At 39.4% G+C, this 13,494-nt stretch overlaps 1 protein-coding gene across 2 annotated transcripts in view; it reads left to right on the top strand.

The window, feature by feature from the left end:
• LOC113536767 (uncharacterized) overlaps positions 1-10,545 on the top strand; it is a 115,293-nt gene extending 104,748 nt beyond the window's left edge. Inside the window, exon 5 of one of the 2 annotated variants that reach the window (XM_034300733.2) lies at positions 5,788-6,282. In XM_034300733.2, coding sequence (XP_034156624.1) covers positions 5,788-5,806 — 19 coding nt within the window. In that variant the 3' untranslated portion in view covers positions 5,807-6,282. Of the gene's footprint in view, positions 1-5,787; positions 6,283-7,846 lie in introns of those variants that run through there. The other variant, XM_026930929.3, reaches the window with a different exon arrangement.
• The last annotated feature ends 2,949 nt before the right edge of the window (positions 10,546-13,494 follow it).

A 13,494-nucleotide genomic window follows, 5' to 3' on the forward strand; every position in this document is an offset into this window, starting at 1 on the left:
AGTTTTTTGATATGTTTTCCTCTCTTCTTCATGTCTGTATGAACATTGGGATTAGCTGATATCTCTATGTGACTGCAAATGTATGTGCTGTTTTGAAAGTGATGGGTTTTGGCTCTGAATGAAAATTAATTTGTCTGACTATAAAACAAATTCGGTGGGTTAAACACATGGGAATGTGAAAAATCTACTTGAAGGAGTAGTTACTTTAGCTTTTCATTTAAGTTCTTTCAGATGAACTTTAACACTGAGGATTTAGGAACCTTGGAATTCAGAGGCAATAGAAAACAAGAGATCAGAATGTGGTCTTTTCTTTCTGAGAAAAGAAAAACAAAATGGAGAAAATGTCACTCACAGCTGAAAAACAAACTAGCTAGCTACATAATGTCAGCTATTTACTCAAGCTTAATTTACCACATCATTACAACCTGTGTTCAACTGACTTTTACTCCACCAGGTGAAAAGATACGAGGTGAAAGTCCAGTGTGGCCTCTGTTTAAATCCCATGTGTAACTCCTAAATCTGGATGGGTCTAAAACCCCAAAGTCAGTTCTGAGGTGATTACCAATGAACCAAGTAATGCATGGTGACTGAGAGGGTACCTATGTCAAAACTAGCTCATATATTTGTTGCTATGTTTGTATTTCTTGTAGTGTCATAAACTGTTGGACCCCCAAGCCTAAACTTGGGACCCCCGAGCCTCCTAAAGTATTCTGCCCTTCCTAGAGTACTTCCTCCTGCCTTTCTCTGTTGGCATAAGTGCCAATATTTACGGTTTAGTTAGCATTTACAATTTTTGACCCTTTTGATATGGCAAAACAGGAGACTAAGTCTATGTTTTTCTGCTTTTTCCCGTTAAAGCAACAGTCAGACCAAGAGCCAAATAAATTTCACTCAGCAGAAAAGTCAATTTGCGGTTACCTTGGCTTTGCGCCCACTTTTTCTAGGTGTGTTCTATGTTGTGAGTACATGAATGTTGGTTTGTGAGCTAGTAGAAAACAAAAGGATGAGTATTTTTACATTTCAATTAATAGGTTGGTCAATAATAAAAAAATGGGTCAAATGTGCTGTGTATCACCAATTAATTTATATAATATATCATATGCATATATCATATACCTCATAAGTGTCTTTTTTTCCCCAAAGTTAGTCTATATTTCTGTTTGGCAAACAAATTGTTTGATTTGTTTGATATTTTTCTTTCATGGCAGTAATAGATAGTGGTTGTGGCCTAAAACAGGAGTTATTTTTTAATTATTAAATAAGAACCCTACCTACTATGCCCCCAGAACCACTGGAAACCACTGAGAAACCCAGAGGAAGAAATGTCAGTACTGTCAGCATGTTATATGAATTCTGGCTTTGACAGTTCCTCAATCTCAACTACATCACTCCCATTCATAATTGGTCTCTACTAGAGAATGCATGAAAGTAAAAACCTCCTGCTCGCACAACGGTTTTGTTGCTGTTCTGTGGAATCCCAGACTTGATGCCTGTGGAATCCCAGTCTCGAGGTTAGATTCCTAATACTAATATACTTTATTATTATGAGCAGCAACTGGTATGGACTGGACTGCAGACCAGACATGCTCTGTGCTCATTTTGAACAATTATATAAAGGACCTTATACACTCAGCTGGTTGCTATAAATCCAAACATTTCTGCAGATAAAAATGAGTTCAGCCAATACATTTAATCATTTACTCACCTAGCCATGGTGAAATTCTGGTTCTTCTCTCTGTCTTTCTAGGATTTTCTAGTTAGCAATTTTGTTTCTGCAGTAGTATCTCTTGAGTGTGTGTGTGTGTGTGTTTTTGTGTGTGTATGTGTGTGCGTGCATGCCACGTAGCAGCCATACCAGCATTCCAGTGTCCTACTGCCCGTTGTCACAGTGTATCTCAATCACTGTGACACACACGCACCACCCCTCTTCCTTAGCACAGCATCCTTCTGTGCTTATGACATCTTAACCTTTGGAAAAGTGCTCGCAGACAAGCATTTAAGAGAAAACACGAAAACAGCCTTCCTCCTGACCTTTCCATGCTGTGTATTCTCATTCAGTTTCTTTTAGGAAGTGGAGATGCCTATTAATTCATTGTAGCAGGTTATTAATTGAGGGAAATACAATAGAGCACAGCTTTTGTCTCTAGGCAGGGGATATTAAAATTGTGGCACTGCACTCAGCAGTTAAAGTTACTCCACTTAGAACCTTTTTGGAGAATGTTACAGGTATCTTTTCTTCCTCTTCCTGACTGATAGGGCGCCCCCATTTTCTTTATAGTGTGCATGTGCCAGCAAAATCTTCTTTATCTCCAGCATTGCCATGTTAGACAGCAGAGGTGTTGTTTTGGTCTTTAAACTTGTGTTTAGCATGGCTGTTGTCTTGTTATCACTGAATAACCAAGAGCCAGATTTCCACAGGGCTTGTGATTGTTCTGTTAGAAACTCTGCTGTTAGAACACACCTCGTTCCTAACAGATAAGAGCAATTAAAGATTTTACCTCTAACTAACTGTACTGTGCCATGGCCTGACAAATCAGTTGGGCTGGATTATGTTCTTTCAGCACTTGAAACTTCAAACTACAGTCAGTAATTTTGCCAGAATTTAGCAGACTTACTGTACACTTCAGTGTTCTCTCCTAAGCCATGCCTTCCAAAGCAAGGGTTCTTCAGATTCTCCCACTGATGGTGTCTCCTTCTTGCTTTTGCGTAGTTTTATTTTGGGTTCATGTCATGTGCTTTTGGTTACATTTCCATGTCCCTTTGTTTCTGTTCTAGCCCTATCTCTGCCCCTGTGTTGTCATTGATGTGTTACCCAGTTGTGTCCACCTGTTCTGTATTAGCTCACTGATTAGTTTGTTTCTCTTTCTGTTTCTTTGTCTTTCTGCAAAGTCTAATTTGTGATTCATTAGTGCCTTTGTTTATACTTCCATGTATAGCATATCCTTGTTCTTGACCCTCTCTTGTTTCCTTGTTTTACAATTATGGATCATTTTAGTTTGTTGCCTTTTGTCTGTGTTTTGACACTTGCTCTTGCTTTTGGCAGTGATTCCTAAATTCGCCTAAATAAAGCACATGTTGAGTTTTTGTACTTCCGTCCTGCCTCCCAATTCTGCACATTACAGTAGACCCTTTAAAGGTTCTTTATGGAACTCTTCACCAAAATGTCTCCCTATAAGAGAGAATATGAGTTATGAAGCGAAGAATCCTGATTGAATCCATAATTCAGACAGATGATTAGTAGGCAAGCATAGATGCTACCTTTTACTGATATTCTACAATATTGATGTTTATCGCCCTTTTATCGTATCTATAGCAGCTACAAACCCTAAAAAAATGTTCTCTACACACACACACACACACACACACACACATTTTATTTATATATATATATATATATATATAGACATCTGGTAGAATGTGCTGAAAATGTCACCAAATATTGTACAAAAAGTGTCACTGACTTCACCTTTTAAGGACTTTCAGTTATGGAATGACCACAATAGACTGACTGATGTGTATTTTTGCTTCTTAAGTTCCCGAATTGTTAACAGTTTTTGGTTGCTGACACCATTTGCAGAAATCGCACTCTTTATCAATTAACACACTATGGTCTATGGTTTGTTTTTCTTCTAGTGTGAGAATGAAAACATATAGAGGGCAGCATGATTCCAGGTTAAAATGGAGAAGCTTGACTGGCCTGCTGTTAGTGCATCTCATCTGCAATCAGCTCCTTTACAGCAACGTGCAGACTAGCCCACACTGCATCCACACACCCCACATCAATGCCTTCCTCCTGTTTCATTTACACCCCCATCCCCCCAATAATGCTCACCGCCTTATCTGTCACTGCAGCTTAAATAATGTAATTAATGAGTTAATTAACATTTCCATAATCTATTTTAATAAATCTCATGCGGCATAATGAGATATTCCAGGCTCCAGGCAATGACAATGTGCACTGGAATGCTGCTCAGTTGGGATGGGGAGGGAAAGGGGGTTGGCGTGGGGTTTAAGAGCTCTTCTTCGTGAGTGTCGACTCACTGTGACAGTGTGGAAAAAAGGAGGAGGGGATGGAAAGAGGGATGAAACACTGATGATGACAGTTGGGAAGAGAGCTCAACCCTGACAAATGTCACTGGACTTGCTGGTTATGCACAATGAACGTCCTGTGGCAGTTTTCTGTCTTCTTTCTTCAGGGAGCCAGGCTTCTCTTCTTCTATGCTTTCCAGTCTCGGACGATCTGCCACATCAAGTTTACTACGCCATCACTGCTGCTGTTTGATAATGCTACTTGAGTTTGTGTAAACAGTGCAGGATATGAAGGCTAAGCAACCCGTTGTAAATGATTCAACTCTGTATGACACATATAGGGGAAAAAAACAAGCAGTCAACAAGCATCTTGTATGAGTGAGGTCACAAAACAACAGCAACAGAGTGACTTCACTAGAGAAGAAATGCTGCGTGCACAAGGTTTGCTGTCAAAGCGAATCCAGTTCAGGCCTGCAGAAGTTATGGTCATAAACAAAAGAAATACATGGTTGTATCATATTAAACTTGGAAATGTATTGATCGTCCAGTGAATCCTCAGCATATTAACCTCAAATAATCCTGTCCTGTACATTGCCTATATATTTTCACACTAGAAACAAACAAACAAACCATATATAGTAGTAAATGAACTGTATACAGAAACACACAGAATTGCAAAAAAAATTTACAGCATGACGCACTGAACAATGGCTGATCAACACTGATTGGACACAATTGTAGTCCAGTGAGCATTATTAAACCTGAATGGTAGTTTACTTGAGATTTCTTACAACAAGCCCATTGCTAATTTGGCTTTTAACATGACACATCCCACTGTTCTATGTGTCCATTTTAGTTTTCATTTCTTTCAAATCGTTTATGGCAGAAACATTTGGAGAAATCATTGGGAGTGACATTTGGGCAAAGGCCCCAAGCCATATTTTCAAGCTGTTTGGAAAGAAAATACAAGGGGAGCGATGGTGAGATGACAAGATGGATTACCAGCGAGGCGATACTGTGAACTTCCTTATCTGCTGACAGCTTGGTTACCGTTAAGAACACGAAATGTGTTTTTCAATTCAGCACAAATGGAGTTCTGCTTTGTCCCTGCAGACCTTCATTACAGAACTGCACGATCAGACCAGATAGCTGCAAATAACAGCTTAAAAATAACTTCAGAACATTGCCTGATTTGGTCTGTGATTCCAATTATATTGGGTGTTTACTTTGCCAAACACTTTCGACTAGAAATGTGAGAAAGATCTGTTTATTGACATCCTCTTCTGAAGGACAAATGACTTTGTATTTCGAATTAAATGCCCTCTTGCTGCATGTGATTTTGTCTGGCTGTTATGGCCTGGAACCTGTAGGAAGTCTTTCGTGTGTTTTTATATGGACTTTATTGTTAGAGGCATAAAGAGATAAACACATTCCAATGGCAAGAAAGAATATTTTTGAACCCAAAAATCTTAATATAGCAGTGAGACCATGTGCCTGCTGAACACTCTTCAGTACTATCAGAACATTTCTTACTTAATCAAGTGAGAATCAATTGTCACAAGTCACTGCACCTCTATGACCGAGAACATCCACTGGACAGTCATTGTTCAATAAGGTGCCATGGTGTTTTTTCCCCATCAGTGTGTGTCCTGCTGGGGGTAAGCGCTTCATCACAGTGCTCAGATTGAACTGTAACCTAAGAGCGATCACGTACAAATGACACCCCTCCATCTCTACATCTCTACTTCTTTGTTTCAGGTTGCCTGGCAACCTGTAGTGGCCCAGCTCTCCAAAACCGAGATGTTCTTGATTGCCAGAGTGAATGACTGTTGTAATGAATCTCTCTCTGAAAAAATACTTAGATATGGATGCCCTCATGAGACACCAAGGTGACTCGTGTCACTATAACTGATGACATGGCAAGTCTGTACATGACCTCACTAGTGCACTGGACCAGCTGAGCGTAAGACAGAGAACTGACTCAAAGAAAATACATAATTCAGATTTTCAATTAAGGATTCCTCTTTTAGGGGTGTTCTTATTAACTGATGCTTGGGTTAATTGGGGGAACCATTTGGAGGAGGTCAGACCATTTGTGTTGAAATGGTCATTTGCATATCAAGCATTTTTTAAAAATATAAATAAGTAGGCTGCATATAGATTTTTATATGACATATAAGAGTAAAGAAATCCTCATTGATTCTACCTGCATATATTATGTTGAATGTCCAATACAAAATACTCTGTGTTTTCATGTCCTTTTTTTTTTTTTTTTTTTACTTTATGTAATTTTGTATCTTATCTGTCTTTTAATTATTATAATTTTTTATCTTTTATCAGCTTAGTTTATAAACTTTATTTTATTATCCTGGGTGGGTCCCTGGAGGACTAGTGGTTAGGCCTTGGCGTGCTCACAGCTGCAGCCCAGCCTCGATTTCTGGCCAGGGAACCAACCCCAGACACTGGGGTTGCACGTGACAGTGCACTACCAGCGCCGGTCCCAAGCCCGGATAAAATTGGGGAGAGTTGCGGCAGGAAGGGCATCAGGCATAAAAACTGTGCCAAATCAAATATGCGGACCAATGATCCGCTGTGGCGATCCCTAACAGGAGCAGCCGAAAGAAGAACAACAACATTTTATTATCCTGTGTGATTTTATTTGCATTTTTGTATAGCACTTTGGTCAGCATTTGTTGCTTTTAAATGTGCTTTTTAAATATACTTGCCTTGCCTAAACTCTTTAGCATATAAATATTCTTACACAAGTTAATCTCTATCTACTTCACTTGTAGCACATTAAATCTCTGACACATTTCCCCTGTAATTAAAAAAAACGTACTTACTCAAAACAAAACAAAGTTGCTGACGCGGTCAATAAACATGTGAAATACGTAACTATATAATATTAATTCAAAGACTTTACACATTATTAAGACTATTATTATTTTTTTTTTTCCAGCTTTCAAACACTTAAACGGCACATAAAAAGCAATTCTACCTACATAAACTTTCCCTGTTCATTTTTGTGCTAACATACAGAATTAGGTAGAAACTTTGGTATCTCTGTGTTTTTGTTGAAACACCATCTCTCAAACAAAGGCACGCGGCATGACTATTACAAACATACCACCTAATTAACTAATTCTTTCTAATTAATTGTAAGAATTACTCTGTAATGCTCTAACTGATTTGTTGTTTTCTAATGGATCTAAAAGCATGCCATGTGACCACTGCATATAAATAAATTTGATTCATATAAATATGATTTAAGTATGGTCGACACTTCCGTGTATGCCTGTACTAATTTCCCACAAAGCATTTTTTTCCCCCCCAAGTGTTTGCCTTTGCAGAGGGAAAGTGCTAGGTTCAAAGTTTACACTTTAATATCACCTCATAAATGAACACCTCTCCTAAAATCAGATTTGGTTTCACTTTGCTACCTTTCTTATTATCTCAAACACCTTTGATTTTCCTTAATTATTTAACCAATTAAATGTGTCAGGGTGACAGTTTGGGTGACATTTCAAACAGATCTGCTCATCTAGAAAAAGTACTCTTAGATTGGCCAGCTTGGCCAGATCAAATGCTCCATGGCATGTTTGAGGAAATAAACTTTATAATGCATCTCTAGAGTTTTCTGCATGGAGCACTATAGAAAAGAGGCATAACTATATAAAAAAAGAGTATCTTTTTTTTCTTGCTTTTATTGCACACTGCAATTACACTCTTTCATGCCCCCAGGCTTCCTTTCATTTATGTTAGGCAAAATCCCTCCACTTTTATTTGTGACATAAGTTTCACCTTTTTCTCTTCTAAGGCTCTTATACTGCTATATCACCAACCATTTCCGGAAAGCACAGCGGGCATCCTTCAGTCTTCAACCTCGGAACCTGGAGGAGGTGCAGGAGGCTGGGGTCAGAGGTCACGACCATAAGGCAGATGCCCTTTGGCAGTGGAAAAGCAGCCCTGTGGTGGAAAAGGCAAAGCAGATTGACTCACAGTGATTCATTTAACTTCTGGACAGGATGGAGTGTCTGCCTGCTGCCCTGATGGCTGAGAGTCAGCAGTACCAACCTGGCGCAAGCAGCAGAGCATCACATACCCAGTCTCACATGGAATTCACAGGAATGTGAATAATGATTGTGAACAATTTTGTTGGATTTCATTTGACCCTTACCCTGACCTTACCCATTCAAAACGTGGCATATTTGTTGTTAATATTGCTTCAATAATTTGTGTGTGGAAGGATATAAGATGCTTCTGGCTTTGATGTTTGCCTATTTCCTCTCTTGTTGCACTTGAATTGGGTTAAAGCCAAAGTCCGATGCTGTCCAAACATGGCTGGTGTGGATCCAGAATTTCATTCCAACCAGAAGCACACCTGATTCGGCTGAGCAAACTCTTGCTTAATGAGTTATTATTGCTTGTTCAGTCGAGTCTGATGTATTCTCACTGGTAGGAAGCATGCACTGATTCACTCCCAGTCTTTGTAGTTGAGGATAACATGTATGTTTAGAACAAGTTGTATGTGTTACATTTAAATTTTGTATTTGTTAATTGCACTTGTCACTTTTAAAAAAGTTACTTAGAACTCCGTAGTGTAAGTGTACACTTCCCGTAAGTGTAGCTAAAGTGTAACATGAGCAGGTGATCATCCAGGTCCCCAATAATCATGATTCTGACCACGTTAATTCCTTAAACTCTAATGGCAAGACAAGAGAATTGTCTTTTCTGACAACTCTGCAATCTTTGATTATCAGTAAATTGTAAATGAATTTACATTTCTGCCAATTTTGTTTTTGTTTCGAGAAATACTGACCTGACTGTGAAATATTGACTGTGAAATATTGATATAGACTGGCATCCTGCAGTGTGTTTACTCTCATGCAGGACAGAGTGGGAGGTCTGGTATGAAGTTTGTGGGACAAAGAGGGATATATTTCAGTAACATTCAGTAAAATGCCATTAAAACCCTTACTTGAAATGAGCAAAATGATAAACTGCCAATTTGTTTTGGTTTTCCAAAAAAAAAAAAAAAAAGATATTTAATTGGACATGTGGACTAAGTATTCAGTTGTTGTTGATTCAGAAACCAAATTTCTATCTAAGACAAAAAGAGTGGCAACATTTTAAATAACAGTGAACGCAAATCTGGTTTGTACAGGTTTGCTGATTATTCATTCATTCATTCATTCATCTTCAGTAGAACTGCTTTATTCTGGTCAGGGTCTCTGTGGTCTAAAGTACACATATTTTCAGAAATAGAACCAATTGTGTTCATTAGGAAATATTACAGGAAGATTACACACAGAGGAAACTGTGCATGCAAGCGGAATTAGTCTGAATTTCTCTGAAAATGGGGGTCGGAGGGTGTAATCTCATAGACGTAGTAATCTATGGTCACTTCGCAGTCCCTGAACTACAACTGCAAGCTGGCACATTCAGTCTTCTTTAGTGCACCATGAGGTGCCTTTTGCAAGGAAACATTCTTTTTATTACATTAGTTTTCTCACTGTCAGTAATCACTTCAGCCTGATCAGGGTTGTGGTGGAACCTGGGAACACTGGACATGAGGCAGGAATACACCTGGGATGGGACACCAGTTCATCACAGGGCACCATACACACATTCACATCTAGGGGCAATTCCCCTTAACCAGTCAACCTAGTGGCATGTTTTGGGGAGGTGCGAGGAAACCCATGCTGACCCACGGAGAACATACACAGAAACTGTGCACAGACAGTAACCTGAGCTCAACATTGAAGCAAGAATCAGGATTGACCATTGCTGTGAGGCAGCAGTGCTACCCTAGCTCAACTCTTACATGTAGTCCAGCCCCAAAAAGGCCTTGATCAGTCAGATCCCACAGTTACTGTGTGATTATCATCCTCTACTACTATAGAGGAATAGTACAAGATTACAATCATCTCTTGTGGAGATTACACTTCACTTACATGCACAATTTAAAAAAAGCAAAAGACATATGGGCTTGTTTTTCAGCAGATGTGATTCGCTTCTGAACTACGCTCAGTTTGATTTGACCTTTACTCTTAATTAGATTTGTTCAGAATGATAGTAAACTGAGTGTCCTGTTGTTTCTCATTATAATATTAATACTTCCACTGTTTTGTGCAACTTTATTAAGAACAGTTTTTTTGGTTATTGTGAAATATAACCAATGCTCATATGCTCAATATTATGTTACATTCCTACATCAACTAATGTAAAATGATATGCAGTACGCCTGCAATAGCCAGGTGTTTGCTGTTGAGGGGTGGTTTCAAATTTTGCTTTTCTTTTAAAAACAGTGATTATACTCCTCCATGAATGCGGTCATGTAAATTTAATTTTCTGCTTTTGGCAGCAATGGAAATTTAATTTTCGGCTATTGGCAGTAAAATATAAGTGTAAGTTGTAAAGTCATATGTTTTCAGTTTTATATTGCTTACCCGGTATTTGTTTGGGATACCGCTCTCATTTGACTGTGATATTGAGAAATAAAGTATTATTATTTTATATTGCATGGCTTTTTTCTGTTTCACAGTGACTGCAACACGTTCAGGCACAAAACTGAGTTAAACTATCCATCAAACACTGCTAAAGTAAAGTAAGTGGCCATGCACGGAGAGGTTTATACATCAGAAAGCTAAGTCAGTTGGTTAAATTGGCACATGGCTAAAAGAGGACAGAGGATATATTTCTTTGTGTTTTGTTTCATTTCAGACTCGAGTAATACCATCCTTCAGCAGAGCGATAAGAGGGCAGGGAGAGCGGCCTGAGGGCAGTCAGCGAGCCCTTGACTTTATCTGTGTGCACTCACAGCAGCTGCGATATAAATGGATCCTTTTTATTTGGTATCTCAGTGGCACTTCCTGTCTCAGTGGGCTTCCTCCTGTGCCAGACCTCTATGATATCCTGCACTGTGGCTCACTGTCTTTCCATGGTGAGTGTGCGTGTGTGGGTGTGGATCAAGTGCCAATTGGCCACTGAGGTTGGGTAATGCCACAACAAAAACAGCAGCAGTGAGCATCAGAGGAAGAGTAAGAGTCTCCTGATATAGAGTGTGAGTCTCCGGTGAGTCCATGCCAGCACGGAGAGTGTGTTCTCTAGGCTTAGTGTGTGCACATGGGGCCAGATGGGCACTTTTATGAGTGTGTGAGCGTGGATTACTCTGCCTGATACATCTGGGCCTCCACATGGCACAGCAGACTGTGGCCTTGCTGACGTCCACGCCCGCCGACATGGCGCTGGCACAAATGCCAATCGAAAAGGTCACATGCCCGAACTGCAGCCACGGCGCTAATAGAAGGCTTGTGCCAAGTCATGCAGAATCACGCTTGTGGTGTGGGGTCTTCATGTAAATATAGGAAATATCTTTTAGCTTTTTCTGAAGTTGACATCTTGATCAATTTGGATAGATTTGGTCTTCGATTTAGTATCAGAAATGTGAGTTCCCTTTGAGATAATCAGTACATTCAAATATAGCTGCAAAGACCAAAGCTGCATTACATAAAGTGGCCTCCTCGACTTCTCCTCACCATTAGCTCTTGGTTGAATCCCCACTGCTATTCTAAGGGCCATTTGAATACTATATTAAGCCAAGTTAAGTTTGTTAAATTGCCACTTGGAGAACAGGAGGTAAGTCAACCTCCAGGCTCCAGAGTAAAAAAAATGGTGGATGGCATGTATATGATAGGGTATAACTCACTGAGGGTGTATTGTTAGACAAGGGACGTGTGTTTCTTATGTGCTATTTCAGCTGGGACTAGGTGAGGTAGGTGCAGGTGGTGGGTGGTAAGCGATTTGCAGTTAGTCTTGGGTGTCTTGATGAGCACAGTGTGTAGAAACAATATAACAGTGTAATTCATTATACCGGAGTGTACAATTAAAAGCTGAACATGTATCATTAAACCTGTTTGTCTTTAAGTAGGTGTCCTCTCTCTCTGTAGGGTGGCCCACCTTGCCATTCCACTCCATTACTGATGAGGTGGACTGATCATGTGGCCAAAGTGCTTTTCAATTTACATGAAGAACAGACTCTCGTCTTCCTTCCTGGAAACGAAACAAAAATGCTCTCATCGCTTAACGGCAGTTCAGATAAGTAATCTGCTTTGGCGTAGACGGACACAGACATCATAACTAGCTGTTAACCCACAGATGGCAATCTCACAAGAAACAGAACAGCTCTTGTTTCTGTCCTCTCTAACCCCCCCACCACACACACACACTCTCTCTCTCTCTTTCTTTCTCTCTCTCTCTCAATTCCCTCACATGTGTCATGCTTCCTCATTACAGCGATATAATGGTACACTCTGATAAAGAAAGCTGAAGTAAAATACAGGAATAGATAATGACACTACAAAAAAAAAACATCACACTGCATTGTCAATGAGCCTTTATAGGGTATTCTACTTCTAACAAACACAATATGTTTGGCCATTTTTTCACAAACACTTAATATGACCTAATTATGCTGTACTGATGTAAGTCATTATGCTACATTGCTTACAATGATGGGTGCTTGTGTGGAGTAAGATGATGAACTCCAGTGCCTTTTTAAACTCTTACTTCAGGTATGACTTAATGACACACCTAACATGAACTTAACAAGGCTCTCATTCATGCTGAACTGTTTGCTCCAAAATCTAGTTTTGCACTCTTCATGTCACATTACTCATGGCCAGTGGGGATTGCAGCTATAGTAAAATCTATAGAGCATAAGTACACTACTGAGCAGAGGTGGCCATGTTCACAGTACTCAGAATTAATTATGTGTTTCTTAGAATCTCTCACACACTTCTGCCAGTCTCTTGGAAATCAGTATCATATTTAGATTTTTTTTAAATCAAATTCATTTCAAATATTTTCAATTTCTATTTGAAATCTAAAGTTTTACATTAGACATTTACATTAGTTTATAGAAATCTCATGGTTCGACATGTTGTGCATTCTGAGGTGCTTTTCTGCTCACCACAGTTGTAAAAAGTGGTTATTTGAGTTACTGTAGCCTTCCTGTCTGGTCATTCTCCTCTGACCTCCCTGATCAGCAAGGCATCTCCTCTTGCAGAACTGCCTCTCATTGGATGTTTTTGGTTTTCTGCACCATTCTGTGTAATCTTCAGAGACTGCTGTGTGTAAAAATCCAAGGAGATCGACAGTTTCTGAAATACTGAAACTAGTCCATCTGGCACCATATTTTCCACATTTTTTCCCCATTCTGAGGTTTGAAGTGAAGATTAACAGTTGAACATTAACCTCTTGACCTGCATCTGCATGATGTTAGGCATTGCTCTGCTGCCACATGATTACATGATTGCTTCAATGTACCTTTTTATTGTATTTATTTATTTACTTTTTATTTGCAGAATGCTACTCAGCATTCGTCTTCAGTAAACATTTTATCCTGGTCAGGGTCATGCTGGATCTGGAGCCTATCCCAGGAATACTGGATGAAATGCTGGTCTA

This window comes from Pangasianodon hypophthalmus, chromosome 2 (genome assembly GCF_027358585.1).
Source record: "Pangasianodon hypophthalmus isolate fPanHyp1 chromosome 2, fPanHyp1.pri, whole genome shotgun sequence".
In the NCBI taxonomy this organism is placed as follows: domain Eukaryota; kingdom Metazoa; phylum Chordata; class Actinopteri; order Siluriformes; family Pangasiidae; genus Pangasianodon; species Pangasianodon hypophthalmus.